This window comes from Podarcis tiliguerta, assembly GCF_965153285.1.
Source record: "Podarcis tiliguerta genome assembly, chromosome: 9".
Classification (NCBI taxonomy): Eukaryota; Metazoa; Chordata; class Lepidosauria; order Squamata; family Lacertidae; genus Podarcis; species Podarcis tiliguerta.
Window position 1 is genome coordinate 34,916,434 of NC_139542.1, and position 24,448 is coordinate 34,940,881.

Sequence of the window (24,448 nt, forward strand, 5' to 3'; positions counted from 1 at the left end):
CCACAACTCCCATTACTGTCTGGGATGAAAGTGGCAACAAAATTCGGCTCCTGCTGCACCGGATATGATTGTACCACTCCATCCAAATAGGTAATAGGAAGCAGGAAAAATATGAAAGCTGAGCTGAACGGGCCTCTTTCAGTTCAATTTTTCATTTGTTGAGAAATAAACTCCCACCTCATGTGGACACTTTTGAGATTGCATTTGCACCAGCAGCTGCAGTGAGCATTTGTGAGGTGGGTGCCTTCAGATTATTTTGTTTCTCTTCAGAATTCAACCTGAGATCATTTGGAAAAGAAGCCTTTTTGCACTTGCCTAATACGTTTGTTAGGGAAAATGTAGGACACAAATCAGATAGTTTTTTATTAAAAAAGAAAGCTTGCAATAAAATTCCTCCGATTTCACAATCCTTTAACTTTTACAGTTGCAATATTTTACTAATACAGAATAACACAGTCTCACATATTTACACTATAGTCCTCTATATAACAAAAATAGCCATGTTGTACTACTGAATAATGTTTCTCCAATATCAACCTTAACATCTCCATATTTCCTCCCACAGCTGAGTCACTGTCTAAGCTGTAAAGGACAGTGAGGACACAATTAACCAAAGTAATGTTTTTTTAAAAATAAAATTTTAAAAAAATCAATATTTGTGCCACGATTTCAGGCAAATCCCTTTATATATGATAGTTGTCAGACTCCCACATTTTCCAAATGATATAAAGTGCATTGGAAGGGAGGGTGGGATATATAAGGATGCATAATAAAGTAACAGCAACTTCACTAGCAGTTGAAATACATTTGCAATACTGTACAGAATGTGTCGTAAAATGAATCCTTCACAGAACTATTTCAGCGCCGCATAGGCAGACAATTCACAGCTGCCAAAATATGTTAAGATTTTTTAAAAAATGCCTATGCAAATGTCATTGGGTAATCTTGATGATTTCTGCCACACACATACCCCTCCTTTATAAGCCGCTTCAAGGTGAGATTTAGAAGGTGATGAATTGCTTCCACTGTCAAAGCAGGGATGTTTTGTTATGTATGTGAACATTATAGTGTTTAATGAACACTGTGAATGTTAATTGAATTAAACATCCAATTGGAACTGAGCATCGAATTGGTTATATTACTTATTTTAAAGGAACAAAATCATTTATTGAAATAATAATGAAAAAAGAAATAAACAGCTTGGCAAATGGAGGAAATGGCCTTGTGATAACACAGGGAGCCAGCCAATCAGTGCTGTACACAGCCAACTTCTGCTATAAACAGCAGAGTAGCTTGCATGTGTGAACACAACTGCTTTTCACAGCAGGCTGATTGTTCAAACTATTTTTGTCTGACACTTTCTAAATTCAGGGGGGAAATAGCAGGAGAATGAACTATTTTAAGAGTGTTCTGCTGTAAAACACTGTTTTGGTAACTAGAAATAATTTCAACATAACTGCATAAAAGGAGTATTTTTATTCATTTATCTACCTTTAAAAAAATTATTGGCATTTGCTGGTATGGTGTGCATTCTGCTACATGACATGGCAGGAGAGAACTTTGGAGCAATTACTGTAAACCAAATACTTTTAGCGTTATGGATGAACGTTATACCAAATGGACGTCTTGCTTTAGTTTATAAACTACTTTAAATAAAAATAAATATTTTCAGGAAATGGATGGAATGTATATTTTGACAAGTACAAAATCATTTTAAAATGCTCACGAGGTACAAGGAACATCTTGCTATAAAAATAACAGCCCTTCCCACCCCAACCCCTAGTTTACATTCCATTCTATTTATAAAATGGTATATAGCCTCAGGTTGCTTAACATGAAAACAGGAAGAAAAGGTGATACTATGTACATGTTAAAAAACACTTTGATATTTCACATCTGTAATAACCATATACATATACATTCATGGCAAAGACATGTGTATCATCTGATGCCTTTAAAAATAGGCAGTATTTTAAAATTAGCAAATAAGGGGGAGGGGGTGATGACAGCATCCTCTTCCTTCTTTTGTCCTTTCTTCTTTGAATTCCTTCTTGCAAGGTAACGTTTTGACCAGAAAGCAAAATATTTTTGAAGACAAATGAGCATAAGATGATGCTATATTACACTCTCAGCACCTTCAATCCTTTTCCCGTCTCATTATTGTTATAGCCAAGCGGGTACATCCTTTCCCCACCCCGCATCCCGGGCTCCAAAGAATTAACATTTCTACCAGTGACAGATTTCCAGCTGCTGGATCTATGATAGAATTAAAAGTGGGCTTCTGGCGGCTGGAAGTCAGGCAGCAGAGGGCGCTCTTCTACTTTGCTATACAATGCATTAACAAACACCATCTGGTATGCCAAGACCCTTCTAGACTAGAAATTCTCTCACGTTGTTACTGCTGCAGAACTATCAGTTAGTTTATGCAACCGTTTGTCAAAACAAAGAACCTAAGTTGCTTTGTATCAACTGTTCCAATTATTATTATTTAAAAAACAACTTTACTAAAGCTCAGCCTTTCCTCAAATAACCCCTTGCTTTAATGGACTGCCTTCTGCCTACTTGTAATAGGCCCACCTGTAGATGCATGCATTCTTGAGAATAAGCCCTGCAGAATGCAGCAGGTCTTTCTTTCCCAGGAGAAATGCATAGGGCTAGAGTGCACACTCATGAAATACAGCCATCAATCATATCTGCTTATGAAGGTATCCATGATGTGCATTACATTTCCTGAACTGCCCGATCCTTTCGTATCTTTTAGGCTGGTTCCTCTTGTTGCCAAGAGAAGCCATCCCACAGCTGATCAAAAATAGGGCTTCCTCTCCAGCTGCCTAAGGATGGTACAGGAATAGCCCAGCCAGGCTGCCGTAGAAGCTGCCTGTTCTCAGGCCACGCCATGTGTTTCTTGGTAAAGGCACACTCTAGGTGACTGACCATGGCAGTGACACTGCTGTTAATGTCTGTGAGGTGGTTTCTATTGATGGCAGCGTAGAAATACTGGAGGAAGAAAGTTGAGGGCTTGAATTCTAACTGAACTCCTGGGCAAAACTTCAGGTTGTTCGCTGCCTTTATACTGTGCAATGCAAACACCTCTAGCCATATTCATATAGCAAGGTCTGGGAGGGAATACTGGAAGGTCAAAGTTAAAATGGTACCTATTCTTAACACTGGTGAAGATAATAGAGCTATACATTGGTAGAGAACCACGATCCTGGGCTCGGGGCATTTGATCAAATGGACAAAGATCATATGACTTTGTGGGAGATTTATCACACTCAAATCTTGATGCAGCAACAGCTGCATGGCACCTCTCCTCAATCCATGCATAAAAGCTGATTACACTGGCAGCTGAATCTGACCTCAATGCTGGGAGTGGGACAGAAGCTTCCACTGCACCTGAGAAGAGCAGGTTGGCTTAGGAGGGGGAAAGGCAGGCCACGTGGAACAGGCACAACACCTTGCCACATCTCCCTGTTCCTCAGCAGCTGTCTCACTCTGTATAGCAGATCTGGGGAAACTTTGGCCCTCCAGATATTGCTGAATTACAACTCCCATCATCCTTGGTCATTGACAATGCTTGCTAGGACCGATGGGAGTTGTAGTTCTGCCAGAGGTTCCCCATACCTGCCAGACAGCAAAGAGATTCAAAGCAAATCATATTCCCCTGTTCATATGATGGCTGCTGCCTCCTCCTAGGCATTCTGAGGCTAGAGTAAGTCTGGAAGGATGAGGCACCCAAGCACCTTTGAGCTTCCTCCCGGCCTTCTATTTTCAGTCCTAATTGATCCATGGCATAGTTCAGTCACTTACAAGGCTGGAATCTCTCTCTGAAATTTGACGTAAACCCATTTTCCAAAAGAAACTTCTTTGGATACAAGGGTCTGAAAAGAACTCTGAAGACATTTAACTGATTTTCCAGGACTATTTTGTTTTGTTTTTGCTATTTCCATATCAGTTTAAAGGTTTCCATCCTCCAGGAAATAAAGGCCTGGTTCCTGTACTATAACAAACTATCCCTGAAGGGTCTCTCAAAGAAAGGGTGCAGAACACATCCTTTGCATGCAGAAGTTCCCAGGTTCAATTCCTAGGAAGACCAGGTAGCAGATAACTGAAATCACCTTTGCCTGAGACCCTGGACAGCCACTGCCAGTCAAGAATAGTCTATAATGGGCCAGATAGACAAACAATCTGACCTGCTACAAGGCAGCTTCCTAAAGCAGAAGATGCATGTCAAAAGAACCAATGTTTCCAGAATTATGGTCTGTACTCTTTCTACATTTCTACATTTTTTTGGCAGGGGGAAATGAGATGGATGAATATGTTGTTAATTGGGAGTTGGCCATTAGCCTTTTCCTCCCTGTCACTTCTACATGGGCAACTAGGCAGAATAAGCTGAAAGGGTGGTAGTTTTGGTGAGGTGACACAACTCATGCTGTTCTGTCAACCGAGCATTAGTGGATGCACCAGTAACAGCCTCCAATACTTGAAGTGACATAAAAGTGGTGCTCAAAGCTATCAGATAGCACAGAAATTACAGAAGAGATGGGGGAGGAACAGAGGTAGGAAGATTCACCGTGACGAAGCCAGCTTTTGCCAGTGCAACTCTGGATGCATGGTAAGAGATTATAAAAGGAATACAACTTACAGCACAGCTAGATGGATACATACTATTTGCGATCTTGCTATATTCATGCGAGCCACATAGCAATATAGGGTCGATAGGGGCTGTATAGAAAACCCACTTTAAAAGGTGGCTCCACTAGATTAGGACTGTGCTTTGCTTCTTTCTAACTGAATATGATATTCCTGACGTGCCTCAGAAATAATAAAGTGAAATTGAAGATGGACCTCCCCTCAACACTTATGCCCAACCACACTGGAAGACAGGGAAATGTGAATTCCAGAGCAGAGATGGCAAATGCTTCCATCTTACGGCTCCTACATTTTTAACAGTTGGGATAATTGAGTATGTTTTCACAGGTGCAGCTTTACAAAACCTGGTAGAGCTGCGATGTAAGTTACACCTGCCAAAATTCTCTCTTCTCCATAACTACTGGAGGTATGAAAAGCCTAATTTGAAAGCTTGATCCTCTCAGTCTGAAGTTGGCCTGAAACAGCAATAAACATAGGTCTCAATTTGTCCTCACACATTTATTTTGGCTCAATTTAAATGAGATTATGAAAGAATAAGTAGAAGATGGCAGCTTTTTTTTTTTTTGAAGGTGCCCACCTTCCCACACATAAGCCTTCAACATGTTGAGGCAAGCATGATCTTTCAAAGTGATTTAAAGCTCACTGAAAGCAATGTTCTATATAGGGGAATTACGACAGCTCCATAGTAACACTTAGGGTTGCTTCAGATGGAACACCAAACCAAATTCATGGTGCTACATGAATAAGCCCCTTAGGCGTGTATCCCCCTCTTCTCAGGATAGACATTCAGCTCCTACCACCCACTGCAAGGTTCCCCTCAGGAAATGAAGAGGGAGGTAGCTGCTGTAGCCATTTTGCCAGGCCCTACAAAATCTAGCCACTGAGTGGGTGGGAGCATGTGGGCACAGGACCTGTTCGCAAAGTGCCAAACTATGGGCAGATGGCATTATATCTGAACAATCCTTATAGTACTACTCTAATGCAGGAATTCTAATAGATTCTGTTTCTATTGTATTTATTTTTTTTAGCACAGGCTACAGTGCTAAGCCTATTTACCTACCGCAATTTAAATCACTGTTCATATTGTCAGGAGTAATAGCATACCCTTTTATGAAAGACAACAAGCTGAAAAGTCCTCCTTAACGCTTAAGTATTTTGATTGAAATATACAATTGCCCTCTGTATCAATAGCAAATCCCCTGAAACTACAGCACAATTCAAGATCTCTTGAGTTTAATGGCAACCCTTTTCAACATATGCAGTTGAAACTGACAGTTAATTCATTTTGGAATGTTTCAGGTTTCTATTACAATTCAAAAATATGACATGGGAAGAAGAGCCTCATCATTTTCTTTAACCCGCTGAGGATCTACATCCAAGTGAGTTCAGAAGCCAGGGAGCAAGAGTTGACTTCCATACCAGGAACAACAACAGAATACTTTGTGAGAGTATCTTTTCACACATGCCAGTAAAAGTGCCTCAGTGCCTCTGAGCCTCTTTCCCACTGTTTGTGCACACTAGTGAATCGCTTCAATGCAGGTCTGAATGTGCTAGTTTTTCATTTGACTAAAGGTTATGCAGGGAATAATCTCAGCCCTCGTGTGCTTTTGCTGCCACCCATGAACACATGTCCTCTACCTGAATTGGAGGATTGGCCCTTCATCTAGCAGAATGAGCACAGAGCTGTACATTTGATGGAGTGTGTGCACATTCTTACCCCTATTGACTGAAAGGGACCTTGGAAGTAGGAAGTGTTTTCACCTATGAACAGAGGAAGCAAGAGTGAACTAGAGTGTTGGGTGGTGGTAAAGGTGGTTATGCAAAAAATACTTCAGTCCATTTGTAACTTTCCTATTATGGCCATCATCACCTAGCTTCTTCCCCCACACTTCCAGAAATTTCTGTTCTCTTTTCCCCTTACCACAAACAGTTTCATTGAAGAAGAAGGGGGGGAAAGTGAATCTCATTACATGCTAATCATAGGGAAGACCATTAAGGAATGAGAGATTTGTGATGACAGAAAATATAGCAAATAGGCTGCAAGAACAGGCTGACTTTTAATCCCATTATTATCATCTTGATCTTCTCTCACTTGGTATCATATGTGCAAGCCATGAAACTCTGAATGCGAACTAATAACATTAAGTAGCAAGTCACCAACTTCAGTAAATCCAGTCACCTATCTCCTGGCTGGGAGACCCGGAAGCACAAATCTCCAAGTCCCACTAAAACCACAATGAAAAGAAGCTTCAGACCAAGACACTGCTCTGAAGCACCATTTCTTTCCAAAGCAATGTTTACCTCATTCACTAACTTGGTGACCCATAAAATTATTCAGATTTATGGGCTGAACTTTTGAAAAAGCTGGGGGGGGGGGTGTTGAGAGGAAGAAAGACATGTCCATCCGAAACAAGCTATAAATAATCACCTTGGAGTGCTTTCTTCTGCTTAAAAAAACAACAACAACCAGGGACTGAAGAAAGGTAGAAAACACACCAGCTGTCATTTCAGTTACATCGTTACGAACCACCAAGGAGGTGAATAACTCTTCTGATCACCTTCCAGTATCAGTGAAATGGACACACCGAGTTAATGATGAAATTGCATCCAAGCAGACACGTCTGTTGCTATTGCTTTTCATGACCATCCTAGAATGGAGCGTACTGGAGTTCACAAAACGTTCTGGACGTGTGTATGGTTATGCGTGTGTGTGTGTGTGTGTGTGTACATGTGTGAATGAGAATGCATGTGTACACCAGTGGTCCAAATCTGACAGAACTTAATTCTTTTCCTTCCCCTCCCCACTACTGCCCTTTAGTTTAGTGGAAGGGTCTTTTGAGCTGCTTTTTCAGGATTTCACCTCTTCGCAGTCTTGGTCAGTAGAAAGCTCTACATCAGAGAGTCCAACCTCCATTGCCATGATCAACGAAATATCTGAATCGCTACTGACAGCTGGCTCCGGCTCACCTGAAATAAGAAAAGAATGTCAAAGCCAAATTCTCACATCCCCCAAATTCCAACTTAGCTCCTACAATCTGACCTTAAATGAGAGAAGATGCCTTGTATTGAGCAAAGTACTGCCTATTCTAATTGGAAGACGCTCTCATGGTCCAAGGCATTGAGTGGCCTTTCCTCGCTGGTCTTTTGAGTGGGAAATATCTGGGATCTTCTACATGCAAAGTGTAGTGTCATACCCCTGAGCTGTGGCCACTTGTTCCTCTTTCGTGTATTCTTAACTGTGTGTGTTTCTGTTCCCTCCAACCCTTCCCCAAGCCAGTGTCCTGGATTGTTCAGTGGATGAATCTTGGGTAAGCAACCACCTCAGCCTCAGCTTTTTGTCTGCAGCATCTCAGGAGCCTTATGAGAACACAACTGGTTGGCAAGGCTTGCTACATCTCCTGAACTTTAAAACAATCTTCCAGTTAAGGACAGTTCCTCCCCTGGATTGTTTTGCCTTTCAATCTACCTCTCTAGAATTCCCCATTCCTCTGTTCTGTTTGTTCTCCATCTTCTGCAATCTCATGCCTGGTTCCAATGCTATGAAGTAACATCAAGGGAAGTACTTCCATGAAAGGAATGTGCAATCTCTAGTTTTTCTACATGTATACAAATGCTAGGAAACTGAAACCACTTGTAACTTCCTGGCAAGTGTATATATGGTGTTAAAACTTACAACAATGCATGTGTGGGTTTATTTCTTTATTGCAATACTTAATGGCCCACATTTCTTTTGTGTAAAAGGAAATTAAAAATCATAACAAAAACAATACCAATAAAACCCATAGGGAAATAAAAGCAAAAACAGAAAAAAGTTGCATTAACAGACCGGCAAACCAATACCAAATTATCACAGAGTAGCCTCTTGGGACGCAGGTGGCGCTGTGGGTAAAACCTCAGCGCCTAGGACTTGCCGATCGCATGGTTGGCTGTTCGAATCCCCGCGGCGGGGTGTGCTCCCGTCGTTCTGTCCCAGCGCCTGCCAACCTAGCAGTTCGAAAGCACCTCCGGGTGCAAGTAGATAAATAGGGACCGCTTACCAGCGGGAAGGTAAACGGCGTTCCGTGTGCTGCGCTGGCTCGCCAGATGCAGCTTGTCACGCTGGCCACGTGACCCGGAAGTGTCTGCGGACAGCGTTGGCTCCCGGCCTATAGAGTGAGATGAGCGCACAACCCTAGAGTCTGGCAAGACTGGCCCGAACGGGCAGGGGTACCTTTACCTTTTTAGCCTCTTGATGCATGATTAAGCAATTTAGTTTTTATCCAGTGCCAAAACACAGAGAGAAAGGAAGGCAACTGGATCACCCAAGTGTGGAACTCCAAACTCTGGGTACCACAATCAAGGAGCTATTGTCCCTTATGCCACCAACCATACCTCAGATGTTGATGGACTAGAAAGCAGGCTTTCCTGGAAGATCAATATATGATACACCCTTCCACTGCACAGAGAAATGTCTTCTGTGACCAAATTGTGTTATTGTTGATTTTTTAAGGCTGTCTTGAATCTAAGTCCATGGCTTTTTAGATACATACGTCTTCCTATATTTTGCCTGCAAGACTTCTGAAGCGGAGGAGTAGCAGCTGCTTGAGTCAAGCAACAATGTATAAAATTGTTACCGTACTAAAACAGCTGGATTTCCTATTGGCTTTTCAACAGTAACATATAAGAATGTTTATGTAATTTTGACTATTCTTCTTTTATAAATTTACATTTTAGGAATGAAAACTGAAACTACAAAAGCCCATCTGGGCTTGAATTTTTTTAAAAAATTGATCTAAAACTGAAGACCAACTAAATAAATCCACATTCAGCCAATACTGGATTGCAGAATTGTAGCTTCAGGATAACTATCCCAATTAGAGTTTCCAAAGCAATTATGCATTTAAAGCTCCCTGAAATCTCTCCAGATTTCTGTAGCTTTGTCCTATAATAAAGGACTTGTGGTATAAATACCTCTTTGACAAAATAATCACAACAGCAATTACAGAACACACTAGGTAAATCCATCTTTAAAACACACATAAAAAACTAGTTCCACAGGTAGAGGCACTGTGAAATTATCTCCCCTGTATTTCTTACAAAACACCCAAGTCTTTGTGCAATTCATATATGCATGTTCAGGTGTCCAGTACACAGAGAGATTCATGGAATGTGGGATGTCAAATTTTTATCATCACACTTCTGTGATGATAAAACACAGGGCATTGGTGAACTCAAAGGGCATTGGTAAAACAAAGGGCATTGGTGAAATCAGACACGGCATCCCACTCTGCAAACATGCTTCTATGTTGATGGGGAAGACCAGAGACCAAGTAAGCCCAAAGTGTCTGAATCTGCCCCCAATACATTAACGCACAGCCTGCCCAAATATACTCCAAATATGCCAAGTCTTTTTTGCTTCATCACCTTACATTCCGCAAAGATGAGACTATAGAATAGCTCTTTCTACAGGAAAGGCAGAAGACATATTTGATATCAACAATTTTTTGAAACCCTTAACCAGATGCATGAAAGAAGTTTTGCAAAAAGGAAAGTTAAGGAAGTGATAATGTGGCGAGACTTAAAAGACTAAGTCCAGTTGAGCAACGGTCATTACCTCCACTGTACCTTTCAAATGCACTTTAGAAAACCCACCCAACTAACATTAAAAGAGCCTAACACTAAAACTGTGTAGGCACAGTCCAACGCATATAGCTAATGACTGGGATATAAAGCTGTACAAAGCTATGGGTGGAATATAATTAAAGACTGCAACTGTCTCTTCTGCTCCCTGTTGTGTTACCACTGAGCTACTATCTAGACAGTAGCTTTGACAAGTGCTTTGAAAACTCATTAAAGGATTTTCCAATCCATCACTGAAGACAGATCAGTGATTGACAGAGGCTCTTAACCAACTAATTTCTAAGGAAGAAGCCCTAAGGAGAGGTGGCATTTTAAAGAAGCAAACAATGCAATAACCCAGTTGGCATACAAAGGGAAAGGAATGATCGCTGGGTGCATCCACAACGGAGGTTTCAATGTGGAATGCCCTCTCTTTGTCCTGTAAAAAGTGAGTGAAAATTATCGTGACAGAAGATGAGGGAATGTCCCTTCTGAAGCATAGAAAATCATGTATCTTACAGCAGAAGAACACTGCATGGGCAGTGTTAAAAACCCTCAGTGTAGTGCAATTGGAACCTCTTGCTCTGTTTGTGCTGCTTGTTCCTGCTACTTTTGCTACAATAGAGTGGCAAGTGCTGATGTGAATGTGGGGAACGAGGGAAACAGATACAGCTTACTGTTTATGAGTGTGTTTTTTGTGCAGGCATTACATTGAAGAAGCGTTTGGAATCACTAGTACATCCATGCTCACTGCTTCATGATTTCTGAAGCCACCCCACTTTCCAGTTTCTGGCAAATGGAAGATGTGGTTTATGTACACCTGCTAAACAGGCACCTTATCTAGCAGGCTGAGTTTCAGCACATATCTACAGTGGTGCCTCGCAAGACGAAATTAATTCGTTCTGCGAGTTTTTTCGTTCTGCGAGTTTTTTCCACATCAGTCCTGCAGTTACTTGAGAAATACTGTGTTTTGACGTTGTTTGCTCCCAAACCAGCTTTGATCCAACTTGAAAATGTAAGCTATGTGAAGACAGAATGATGGATGGAGGTGGGGGAAAAAAACAAAATCTTGAGATATTTTCTGGTCAACATTGCGCTGTTATTGCATAAAAGCCATTGTACAAGGACAAAGACCCCGATTCTCTGTGGGAATCAGCTCTGTGCCAGTGCAGTGATTCCCATCAAATCAAGTGGCATTGATTGATTGATTGAAGTGACAGTTAGCTCAGTTGGTTAGAGTTTGGTGCTGATAACGCCAAGGTCACGGGTTTGATTCCCATACAGACCACCTTCATATTCCTGCATTGTAGGGAGCTGAACTAGATGGCCCACAGGTCACGTCCAACTCTACAATTCTATGATTCTGAGGAAGCCAAACTGCCATAAAATGATGCAACCCACCAGAGACCAAAACTGGCTAGCCTAGTTTTCACCTTGCAAGACCAAGAGCCTGTCTGTGTGAAATATTGCCATGGCGCAATTTGCTTATACTCCATAACAGTGTTTGATATGCACAATTGACTCTGTAACAAATTGATTCTTGCTACAAAGGCAAGCTGCTCTTCTCTACATTTGTTCTGCTTTCTGCCCATCCCCAAACATTTCCTGCTGCCTCTACAGGGGATGCCTGGAATACTGCTATGAGTTTCTTTTGCTTTACATGTGTATTAATTGTACAGCTCTTCCTACTTATTATTATTTTTAAAAAACAATACCTACCATTCCTTAGTAAAATAAACTCACAACAACAGTCCATTAAATAAAAACAACAACAACCAGTCACATTGAAATCAATACTATTTCCCTTAGTTACTTGACTAGCACAACTCCCATTGGTTTTAATGGGTCTACTGCTAAGCATGACTAAGTCTGGATCCAGCCTAGTAAAAACAGTTCCGACTACTAAAAAAACTGAACCTCTCTTCCAAAGCTAGTCTTACTGTTGAGGTAAGATCACCATACATTTAAAACACATACATTTAGGCTTTCTGCCCCAAAGTCTTGGAAACTGTACTATTTTATTATTATTCTGCTAATCTGGAAATTCTGGGGAAATAATTTCTTTTGACATGCGGCCTTTGCCAACCTTGTGCCCTCTGGTTGTTCTGTCCTACAACTCCCATCAGCCCCAGCGAAGTGAGGCCATGCTCGCTGGGCCGACGGGAGTTAACAGTCCAAAACCCCTGGAGGGGTCAGGGTGGTGAAGGCTGACACAGTACATTAAGGAATGCCAGGTAAGTCTGCTGCATTTAAAAAGCAGAAAAGGCAGGACAGGCCTTGCTATGAGGCAGAGGGAGGCAGGTGGGAGATGCTGGTCAGCACAGAGTGGCAGTCAGGTGTTGGGAGGGCAGAGCTATGAATGATGGGCAATGTGCGTGTGTGTGTTTGCCATCTTGTTCTATACCTCATGCCGCAAAATGTCTTGGGCAAGCCCTGAGAAAGGCAAAGAAGTCGTCTTGATAAGAAAGCAACACCAAGCACAAACGGTATGCAAATCTGTTATGTACTGATGTTCTCCCCCTGGGCCAACAGGGGGATACTGTAGATAGTTTTCACTCAGGTCCACGTCAGTTATTTTAGGCGGGAAACCCTGGGTTGTTGTTGATACAATGTTGACAGCCGGCTCCTATAAAAGCAGGCCGGCTGAGCTGTTTGCTGTTCAATTCTGTCCAGCTACAATAAAGAGCTGCTCTGGAGAAATCACTGTGTCATCTACTATGTTTGCCCACAACGTAACAAAATCTTTTGTATCATTTCCACCGGAGTGATTTCAGACAGACAGTGGCATCCTTTCAGCCTTCCGGAATATTGTGGTGTGGGGAAGGTCCAGTGGACCTGATCCAGTGGAGGCAAAACCTTGTTTCTGTTACCTCCTGTATTCTTAGTGATCAACCTAAACGGTAAGAGGAGTCTACACTAGCTATAAAGAAATGCTGCATGGGTGAAAGTACAGCTGTGGGAACAACTGGTGGATGCAAAAGAGCCTTTGAAGTGCTCCTGTGATGGGTGTGCACCTATAACGATACGCTGTCACGAGGTGGTAAGTTAACCCTCCCTTAGCAAGATGGCTACCATGAAGAAGCAGCTTTTAGAATAAATTCATTTTAGAAATTGATTTTGAATGCATTTTACACTGAACAGCTGCTGAGTAGCTTTCATTGTGTGCATTCCAGGCAGCCTCAGGCCTGTAAATAACCCATTGCTACAGTCAGGCCCTGAATAATTTCTTCTTTCCCTTGTAACAGAAAATGGCTTGTTTCGAATGCAATTCTTCCTCATTCTTAAGACGTTCAGAGCAGCATATGCTTCCCTAGGCAAGGAGCCAGTGACTGTTAAACCTGCTGCAGTGAAAGGTCTCTAGCAAAAAATGAAATAAAGAACTGAATGCCTAGAGGGGTCATGGACTGCACTGAAAAGACGAGTATGAAAAAAGTAATGGACATAATCGTAACAGCACTATGCATGTGACAGGGTATGTGTGTGTGTGTGTGTTTTGGAAATATGTGCTTATGCATAATAGTATATAATCATTAATCAGAAGTAACATCTATCATCACAGAGAGAGAGAGAGAGAGAGAAAGAAAGAAAGAAAGAAAGAAAGAAAGAAAGAAAGAAAGAAAGAAAGAAAAGTGGATGTGCTCATGGTTTATAATCTTCAGGGTAAAGGTCCTAAGAGAACTCTCTAAAACAGGGGTGATGAATCTGTGGTCCATCAGCCACGTGACCCAGTTCCCTCTGTATAGAGAATTCCTAGACATAAGACAAGGGGGGGGGGGGGAAGCATTACTAGGATGGAGCCAGACTTATAGAGCAATCAAACCATGATTAATCAGAAGTCAGTCCTATTGAATTAAATGGGGTTGACTCCCACTTAAACAGGGTTGGGATTGCAGCCTTCATCACATTTAGAACAGACTTGTTGGAACTGACAAGGGTGCTGCTCATAATCTCCTGTTAAGCCACTGAACACCCTGGCCATTGGATGTGTGCCATCAACAATTGCAGTTCTTAGTCATACTGCATGCCATCAGTAGCTGCGCCCAATCTGGCTTCACCCTGTAAATATTTGTATATTTGGAATATTTATTGGGATTTTTCATGTGAACAAAAAGCTCTCACATAACTTATTTCAGTACAGCTATGGGAATATACAGAACCAAGTTAATAGAATACCTTTGTTCTAAGTGCATTTAGCTAGACTTTTAATCTGTCTTTGCCATCCTGAAGTTCCATGAGCATTATTGGAACACAGCAGCAAGAAAGGTTTGCCTATTATTCTCTCTGTTAAAAAAAGAAGCCAATTAACTATTTTTCAGTTATTTGGGAAACTGCAAAGTACCACTGGGGCACCTAAAAGCACAGGTACTGTTTATGCATCATTTGTTTAAATCTATCAGGTTTAAATCACCCTGATGTTGTTTTAAAATATTTCTTTTCACGGTGAAATTTTCAATGTGGTTGACAAATATAGTATCAGAATTTTTAGGCTATCATCATAAGTAGACTTTGGAAAATGAAAATACACTCCAAAGTATATTCCAGAGTACACTTTGGAAGAAGTCGATGGGACTTATGTCTTGAGTAAGCATGCTCAGGTTGGATTTTTAGAATTGCAACAACCGTTCGTTAGATTTATACAGTATAAAAACATAAAAATACATAACCTCCCAATAAAGATTCTTCTTGCTTTATAATTGTTTCCTTATTGTTATGTATATTATATTATTTGATGTATGTTTTGATATTGTCCCCTGATTTGGGATTTATTTTAATTAAGACTGGGTTACAAGTACCCTAGATATAGATGATAGATAGATGGATGATAGATAGATATAGATAATACTATTTCGCATAAAAATAAATACAGCATCTTTCTATCTGGCTAGAAGCAGGGGATTTGAACATTGGGCTGATCCTCACTAATGAGATATTGCTTACCTGTCACATTTTACATGAATAATAATTTAAAAAGAAATAATTTATACTGATAAAAGCCCATATCTTTCTGCTACCAAACAGAAGACTGGAGGTGGAAGCGACTTTGCAACTCTAACAGACAAAGTGTGGTTTGTGACTGTCCTACTTCTGCACGTCATATTCCTCCAGGGGTTAGACTCTTGCAATGGGCAAACTTTCTCCACCCTGGGGGCACCTCATCTATCTTGGTGTTCAATCTCAGTCAGCTCAGCTCTGTCAAGCAACTCTGCATGTTGTCCTGTTGCTTGAGGTGTGGCTAGGCAGGCCTTGAATTGCTGCACCTTCACTTCCAGCAAGACAACCACCTTGCACTTGCTACAAGTGCGCTGTTGCTTGTGCTCTGGCAGAATGACAAACATGGCACAGGCGTTACAGGTCACTGCAACAGCTCCCTCGCCCTCCATGTCTCTGGTCCTATACACACCAAGAGACAGAAACCTGGGCCTCCCCTGCTAAAAGCCCTTGCAAACGCCCCTGTTTGCGAGCTCTGGTTGTGAGCTCCCAAGATCTGCACTGAGCTAAGTTTGACTGCTGCTGGTTGCTAACTCCGTCATGTGCCATTAATCATGTGAACAGCTGAGACAGCAGGGGGTCAAAAACTCCAAAGCAGGATTTCATTAGCATGATGCCCTTGAAAAAGCCAACTCACAACAGCCACACACCTATAAAGGCCTTGAGTCTTATAAAGAACTTGATCCACAAAACACATAAACTGGGGTATTCAGACTTGCGTTTAGGAAACTAAACAGTTTTGCTTGAGTCATTTAACTAATCCATTTAACTAATCCACCTAGACTGGGTGAGCTCCCTGAGAAACATGCACTGGCATCTACATTCCTAGGGTCTCGGTGTGACTGAATGATATTGAACCAATGACAACACTAGCAGAAATAGAAAGCGTATGAACTCCTGAGGTGACATTTTAGAAGAGCAACGACCTATGCTGAACTCTGAGTAACATAATAGGGGAATGGCACGTAAGAACTTAAAATGCTTGTTGGAAGTCACACAGTATTTCCAGTGTGCAACTTTGGAAGCCATTAACTTTAACTGAGGGGTGGAGAACCGGATCTGGCCTACTGGCCAGATCTACTTATCTACACACTCTCCTGAAGGCCAGGTTTGACAGGTGGGTTGGCATATTCAATTGCTTCGCTGCTGGCTTCACCACAGCAGGGCTGCAGAGAGAACAGGAACTGCAGATTCCTTGGGATTTGCACTTCCTGCCAAGGTCTTCCCAAACAGATCTTTTGGGGAATTTTCTCAGCCAGAAGATGTAAACATAAAAATATGTCACTTATCAAAATTTATATTGTGAGCACCTCCCTTGTCATATGTCATCCCACCAGCAGTGAAGCATATGCTCGCGCTGCCCAGGGTGGGCGCGCTCCTGAGGAGGGCACAGCGTGGCGCGGAGCGTGTCCTCCCAGATGCAGGACAGCTGCTCAGGTGCATGCAGCAATGTACGCACCATGCAGCCGGGGCCAGAGCGAGCTGCTGATGGCAGACATTCGTGCACCACCCGCCTGCGACTCCCAAGCTTCCCCCAAGCTGTCAAAACGAGGGGAGGGAATGCTGTTGGCAAAATGACACCGCTCCCCCCTTTCCTTTACGGCTCAGGGTAGGCTTGGGAGTCACAGGCGGGTGGGGCGTCAAATGTCACCCCCCTCAGCAAAGTCACCTGGGGCGGTCCGCCCCCCACTCCCTCCTTCCCTGCATCCCACTGTAACCAATATCACTCCCTCTTTGTCATGTCTGCTCTTCAGCTGCCTTGACAGTAGACGTCTTTTAAAGGTGCTCCTGAATGCCTGACAATAGGATATATGCGCAGATCCCTATGTGCTTCCAGATGGAAGTTTACTGGGGAATCAGTATTATTCTCCCACACAAGGCTTTTGCACGGTCCACTCCATGTTACCATCATCAAAATCTCAGGCCATGTTTTTAAAAACATTGAATCCAGATTTCCTCTTACAGTGGGAAATACGTTAAAGTAAACTTCCCCCATCTATTATAAATTTGCAGTCATCACTGGCATGGAAGCTTGATAGCGCATTTGTTCAGGTAGGCAGCTTGTCATACATGTGGCAATGTTTCTGTGGGCGGCCTCTCTCGCTACACCCACATTTCCATTTGCACAAACTAACTGTTTTGTTTCCCGCAGCTCAAAGGATATTTACAAAATAATAAAAAATGGAGGTTGCCCACCTGTTCCCACCAAAAGGGTAAGCCTCCATTTTGCCCCGATAACCAGGGGTTGGTAAAAATTTGCTCTTCCTCCAAAGTTCCCAAACTTCCTGCATGCATGCTCCGAACGGGAAGAGGTGGCGGAAAGCAGGGAAGCTGTGACTGAGAGGAGGGGCCAGAAAAAGGCAGCATGGAAACACACTCACTGTTGTGAATGAGACACAGAGGAATTATCTATGAAAAAATCTAAGACCAAAAAATGAAGCGTGTGGACAATCATGTGCCAAATGTGTAAAATCCCCAGATAGGCGAGACGGTGAAATGAGGATACAGAGGACCCAACAGTGCATAAACATCTGTGTGATTTTTATTTTATTTTTTTTGCAGGGTTGTGCTGAGCCTAATTTATGCCATATTCACACAGAGTCCTCAGGCAGCCTTGCTTTTAAGTTTTCTCACCAGGGCTACTCCACCGGGGCTACCTCTACTTCCATAGTCTCAAAGCACTTGATGAAGGATAGGGAAAAAAACAAAAAACTCAGCCTGCAAACTCTAATTGGCTTAACCAGTAGATTTATCAACTAAAGGCTAATTTTAATCAAACAAGGCAGATTTTCATTGGTGGGGCCACAAATTCTGGGGAAACTTGTTGCATTCTATAGGTCATACTGATTCTGTTATGCTATTGAAATGTAGAATGTTTTCCCCTTCCTTATCCCTAGTAAATATTAGGTTTTGTTTATTAAATTGTTCATAAAAAAAATCTTGGATTCCCTTTAATATCCCAGATTGACAGCGCTAACTGAAACAGTACTTTGGGTAGCTATGAAGATATTTTCCTCAGAGCTAATGTAGAGAGAAGACTTTTCCCCATATGTTGCAACATGCTCTCTTTCCCACAGCTCCCATTTTACAGTAAATTCTAGCTGTATGCCCTGGTTAGTTCATATCTGTGAGTCAGTCAGTCAGCTTCCTGTTTTAAAGTCACAAACATGTGATTTTATTTTTTAAAGAAAAGGGGAAAAAAGAAAGCAGAAAAAGTATGATTATTTAAAAAAAACCAAAAAGTGTAGCAGGAAACTCAATGTGTATAGCTAACAGATGCTGTAATCCTAATCCCAGCTACCTAGGTATAAAACCCATTGTAATTGATATGAGTTTAAAGCTCCTTTTGAACTTTTGAAATGCATGTGGGAAGAAACCAATGGGAGAGTAATGTCCCTGCTAGAACTGCATTTTTAAAATCGTCAAATCTGGAAGCCGCTCAAGTATGCTGTGGTAGCAAATGTAAGATACTGCAATGCCTGCTGAAACTGAGGCCAGCTACTGTGGACTGACACAACCCAAACATGTTGTGTCCCCTTGTGGCTTATGAAGAGTAAATGTATAGCAGGACTAGAAGATCATCTTTCTGCAGAACTGAACCCTAACAGAAAGGCAAATATAACCTGTGCTTACACTCTTGCGAGCCACAGACATATTTGCTTTGGGTTACATGGAGCAATCCTGCAATTCAAGGATTGGAGAGCGACAACTTGTTTGCCAGAAGAGGCCCACTCAGGACTCAAGCTTACCTTTAAAGTCTTCTGATAATAAATGAATTACACCAGACTGGCACATGAGATCTCTGCATATTCGCAGTTAGAACTATGATCGCACTGCATATTCACAAGTGAATATTTTTGGCATAACACCACAAAACCCTCTTCCAATACCTTCTTTCATTATGTGGTTGTGCCTGCTTGCACCTTCAGTGCAATTTTTGTTTTCACTGCAGCCAATCTGAGATCACTGTGAACATCGCGATTCCATGTAACCCATCAGATTTGGTTTGGAATGGATTACAGGATGCATTTGGGATGTCTATTGGAATTTCAAATGAGAAATCCAGTTCTGCTGAAGTATTTTCAATGTGAAACAGGACTTACCCATATCCCTGTTGAAAATACTACAGAATGGTCACCGGCGATTTTATGAATCACATTTGAAACATCCACTCTAAGCAAATGAGTTGAGAACTTACTGCTTGTGTTGAGGTTATTTTCCCCAGTCTGTGGAAGAGGGTCTGCATCCTGGATGACTTGTAGTACTCCAACTGTCCGGACAGGAGGATCCAGTGCTACAGAGCTTTCATTCACAGTTATATCACTTGCTCCTGTAATCTGATTAGTTGGTGGTCCTCCTATAGAAGCTTCAAAATCTGGAGGTATGTCATCTACACAATCTGCATTGGGCTAATGGAAACAAGAAAGAAGAGTCTAATGGAAATAGGGAGAGAGATTCTGAAAGGAAATATTTGTCTCTGGATTACAGGAAGAAATAGTTCATTTAGTTATATAGTTCATTGTAGTTCCAAATATTACCTTGTCATGGATTTCAAAACATGCATTTTGGCTTCTCTTTACAGGATAGTCTCTATTAGTTTGCAAATTCTTCTGAAAGCAAATGGTCATTTAGAGACTATCCATACCTAGATTGTTATGTTAGATATTTGTTGATGGCACCAAACCACCAACGTCTGTAACAGCATAAGCCTAACCATGTCTACTCAGAAGTAAGTGCCAGTGAATTCAATGATCCTTAATGCAAGGTAACTGGGGTTATGGCTACAGCCTAAAACAGTAATCTTATCTTGGACATATCATCACAGAAATGTTTATCGAAATTGGAGGCATACGACATTATGTGCCTTTTTTTCAGAACTGATACATGCTTGGTATATGGAGTTAATACTTAATTTAGATGTTTTCTTCGTAACCCTTCAGGTATCTTAATGGATGATATCTACTAGATGCTTTGCTAATTTATGGTGTTATTGCTGGGATCCCCATTGTGGTACTGGGGGGTGCCATGCTACCCTCAGACACACTCTGTTCCTCACAATTTTCACTTAATTTTTCGCTTAAAAATGTGTGGGTATTCTTTGATTTTGGGGGTGTTTTGTTGTAGGGGTTGTCGGTTTTGGGGAGGGTTGCTTACTTTGTTGCCTTGTGTTTTGTTTTATGGGTTGTGTGTTTATCCGATCTGGGAAGTTTTGAGCTTCAGTTTTTTTCCGTACATTAAATATTATGGTTCATGCTGAAAATGTCACATGGGGTGTGTGTGTGGGGGGGTTGTGTAGTTTATACTGTCTTATTAGCATTGGTGAGAAAATGGCTTTAGGGGACCCAAAATCTTCAGGACAGAACTATAATGCTAACTAGGATGATAGTTTCTTATTCACTTTTTTAAAAAGTGGAATTAGGATTAATGAAAATACCATGTTCAGTGCTCTACCACATTACATGCTTACCGGAATCCCTAGTGCTTTTAAGATGTTCATTTTACACATAGGGCAGGTACGATGATCTAGTAGCCATGGATCTACACAAGATTTGTGAAAGAGGTGCCTACAAAGGGAGAAAAATGAATAAAATCTATACAATTTATCTATTCACAATTTCTCAAAGTTATAGTTGATACCATCTGTTTTGAAAAGAAAAACCTGATCAAAGAAGACCTGTACTGAAAAATAGAAGTGCTTTGTAGTTAATAAATTGTTGTGGATGGAACCTAGCTTGTAATTTCAAATGTAAAATTAGTAGAAAAAAGCTCCCTAAATAAAAACTTCAGAAGATGAAATAAAATGGAAGCAATTTTCCATATTAAAAACCAGACCCTAAGAAACATTTATCTGTTGACAGCAGATTTATCATCCTTGGTATTGTGAAAAGTAGCATAAATAAGAAAAAACTATTTATTGTGTTCCACCTCTGTATTCATGACTTGAGATACTGCAAAACGCAAGATCTGCAACTGCAGAAAGAGAACTGACAGCATACAATTTGATCTGTGAACACAGAACCTATCAACCTGCGTAGGATGAGAATTGGAGTAATGGGCATTGATTCCCTAACAGGCTTGCTTCTTTGCTTGGAAAAAGATGCATGCAGTCTGTCACATCTATTTATTTACTGGTTTTGGTTTACTCTCCACCCCCCCCCGCCCACTGATCATAAAAGGAACATATTACATTAGATTGGGTCCAAAGCTTCTATTCCCATGACAAAGGAAGACTTCTTCCATCAGAGCAAAGCAACCTTTGGATCTAAATCATCTGCTCCAAATTGGATTTTTCATGTGGACTTTCCAAAAATACTAGCAGCATGTGCACTGAGGTAGCTGAAAAGGGGGCATGTATATGACACCACTGCTATATATATGATATTAAGGAAAACTGCAGTTAAATTGCTTCTACTTTAAGGTGATCCAGTAAGTTAAAAAAAAATCCCAATCAGATAAATTTCCGGCAACCAAATTTCAAACACCAATGCTGTTTCTGTAGGCCCACCCCCCCAAGCCACTGTTATTGCTTTAGCTTTAATTGGGGTTTTTTTTGGGGGGGGGGGTTTAAAGCATATTGCACTGTTAGCAAATGACAAGGACATATTATTGGCCTGTGAAGAACACCACAAAAATCAATTACTTTATTAATTGTATCTCTCTAATTGGATGGTTATATCAACTCACCGGCAGGGCAAGATCCTGACAACATCGTTCGGTTTGTAACCCTCAATGCACACTGCACAGTTATCGAAATCGGGTTCAGTTTCCTACAGAAACATTGAGATCGACATTTTCAACGAAAAGCATGGCGGACTGAAATACATTGACATTTAATAACATCCCCAAGTCCTTCCAGATTCTGAGAGTTTGGTTTAGTCCAATTGGTTACAGTGTTCATCTGCAAAGGGATCCCTGTAATTCAGGAATGGAGAACCTGTGGCACTCCAAACTCTTACCAACCCCAGCCAGCCATGGTTAATGGTCAAAAATGACAGGAGCTGGAGTCTAGCAATACTTGGAGGGAACCATGTTGGTACCACTACTGAAGCACATAACAGAGGCCAATTTCAACCCTTCCTCCATATGGGGAGTCAATGTAGCAGGTTGCTGCAGGTATGAGCAACCAGTGTGTGCCTTCCAGACAGCACTCTCCTCAGTCCTCACCAGGCCCTTTTGTGGAAGAAAGTAACCCCCACAAAGGTTTCTGGTTTATTTTATTTTATTGCCCACGGCACAATGGCTAACTGCACTGCCCACCCCCACCCTGATTGGTTAAAACGAAAACTTAAGAAAAAAATTACCTTATCTCCTTTCCTTATCGTTCTGACCTGCAGTTTGCTGATGGCTTTCTTTGCAGCATCTCCGAGACGGCGCTAAAAATGTAATATATCACTCTTTACTAAAGAGCACACCTTCACACAGATGTTCTTGCATGGCTCTGTAATAGTTTGATGGTCCAAGATCATTTTAAATGAAACAGAGAAGAGCTACGTAAATGCAATATTGGATTCAAAGAGGTCACTAATACGGGGAGTAATTGGTATCGACAAAACACCAGATGCAGGATGGATTAAAAGGTATCTAATTATCTCACATTGTTATAGATGTTCAATCTGTTGGAACAGGAACCAATGACAGAAGAATCAAGTGTAGCTGTTTTTTGCTGATCCCTTGCTACATATTTCATGCTACATAATATTCCAGAGAGCCCAGCAACCTTTGGGAGCAGGGCATTTTTTTTAAAAAAGGTGGGCAGGGGCTTAGGTAGATAGGAGGGGAAACAGGTGTGCTGACCTGTGCAAGTAGAAGCATTTTTTTTTAATGATTCAGGACAAACAAAAATGGTTCTTCACACAAAACACAGTTAAAGTACATCCCACAAGATCTAGCAATGGTCACCATTGCTAGCAGTATGCCTCTGAATACCAGTTGTTGGAATCACAAACATGCTCAATGAATGCGTGAGTGCTCTTGCAAGAACAGGGTTACATTATGGGTGGTATCAGAGTTGGTCCATTATTGTCTCTGTGTTGCTTACAGCACAATCCTAAACAGGCTGATTCAGAAGTAAGTCCTACTGAATTCAGTTGGGCTTGCAAGACGAAAGCAAATACTTCTTCATACAGTGCACAGAATTTGCTCCAGAAAGAGGCAATGATGGCCACCAACTTGTATGGCTTTAAAAGCGGATTAGTCAGATTCCTGGAGGATAAAGCTATCAATGGCTACTATCCCTAATGGTTAAGTTGCACCACCACTGTGAGAGGCAGCAATGCTTCTGAATACAGTTGCTGGAAACCACAGGAGGGGATGGTGGTGCTGTTGTGCTCAGGTCCTGACTTGCCATGGGCATCAAGATGGCCACTGAGAAAATATTGCTGGATTAAGATGGGCCTTTGGCCTGATCCAGCAGGTCTTGCAACCTGTTAGAATTCCTGCTCCATGATTGCAGTCATGGGATTTTTGTCTATCACATGACAGTGTATGTTTTGACTCCACAGAGTGGGAAGTGACGGAGACAGGGTGTTTGTGTTACTGTGTTCCGTGAAGTGGGACTATTGTCCTTTGTTCTTTTTCTCTTTGCTGTCTGATGCTAGAGAGAGAGGGAGCCATGTTGCAGTGCTCCGTGTGTGTTTATATGTAAATAAAGTAGATTAGCCAAAATGCTGAGTTGCTGAGGTTTGTTATGCAAGCAGCGAAAACTCTGCAGATCCCTAAGTGTGCTGATGTCTGTTGGCATCGGTCACTGTGATGTTCAGGCTGAAGAAAGCTTTTGAAGCTCCCGAATGATTGACCAGGAGGGAGAGAACATGCCAGTTGGACATGTGTCTCTGCCAGGGTCCTACTCGAGTGTAGGACGAGCTCCTGACACAACCTGGTGGCCAAATAAAGAGGCAGGCACAGAGGCTGGGTTGAACTAAAACCATTAAATTTGATATTAAAACCCATAAAACCGCTGCAGAGGGAAACACTATCAGTGTGGGATAAAACTTGAAACTGAAGCAAATTGCAATGTCTAGGGCAACCAAACCCAGGAACTAAGGCACAGCTATCCAGTCTGCATCCCTTTCCCAGGCCACACCATGAAGGTGAGCAGGAAGGTCTATGTAAAAGAAGTTGCAGGATGTTGTGCAAAGGCCTTGCCATTATCTTGCAAGAGGTATATAGCTGGCAGAATCCCAGACTGCATTCCTTGGCCAAATACCTG

The 24,448-nt window shown here is 41.7% G+C and overlaps 1 protein-coding gene across 1 annotated transcript in view; it reads right to left on the reverse strand.

Annotated features, from left to right (window-relative positions):
- Positions 1–339: 339 nt before the first annotated feature.
- The window catches only part of RNF150 (ring finger protein 150), an 84,538-nt gene continuing 60,429 nt past the window's right edge, over positions 340–24,448 (reverse strand). Inside the window, exons 3-7 of the mRNA XM_083457447.1 lie at positions 22,542–22,613; positions 21,925–22,007; positions 20,708–20,804; positions 19,439–19,649; positions 340–7,620 (exon numbers count right to left, since the gene is read on the reverse strand). Of these exons, the coding sequence (XP_083313573.1) occupies positions 7,502–7,620; positions 19,439–19,649; positions 20,708–20,804; positions 21,925–22,007; positions 22,542–22,613 (582 nt within the window). The 3' untranslated portion in view covers positions 340–7,501. The remainder of the gene's footprint in view (positions 7,621–19,438; positions 19,650–20,707; positions 20,805–21,924; positions 22,008–22,541; positions 22,614–24,448) is intronic.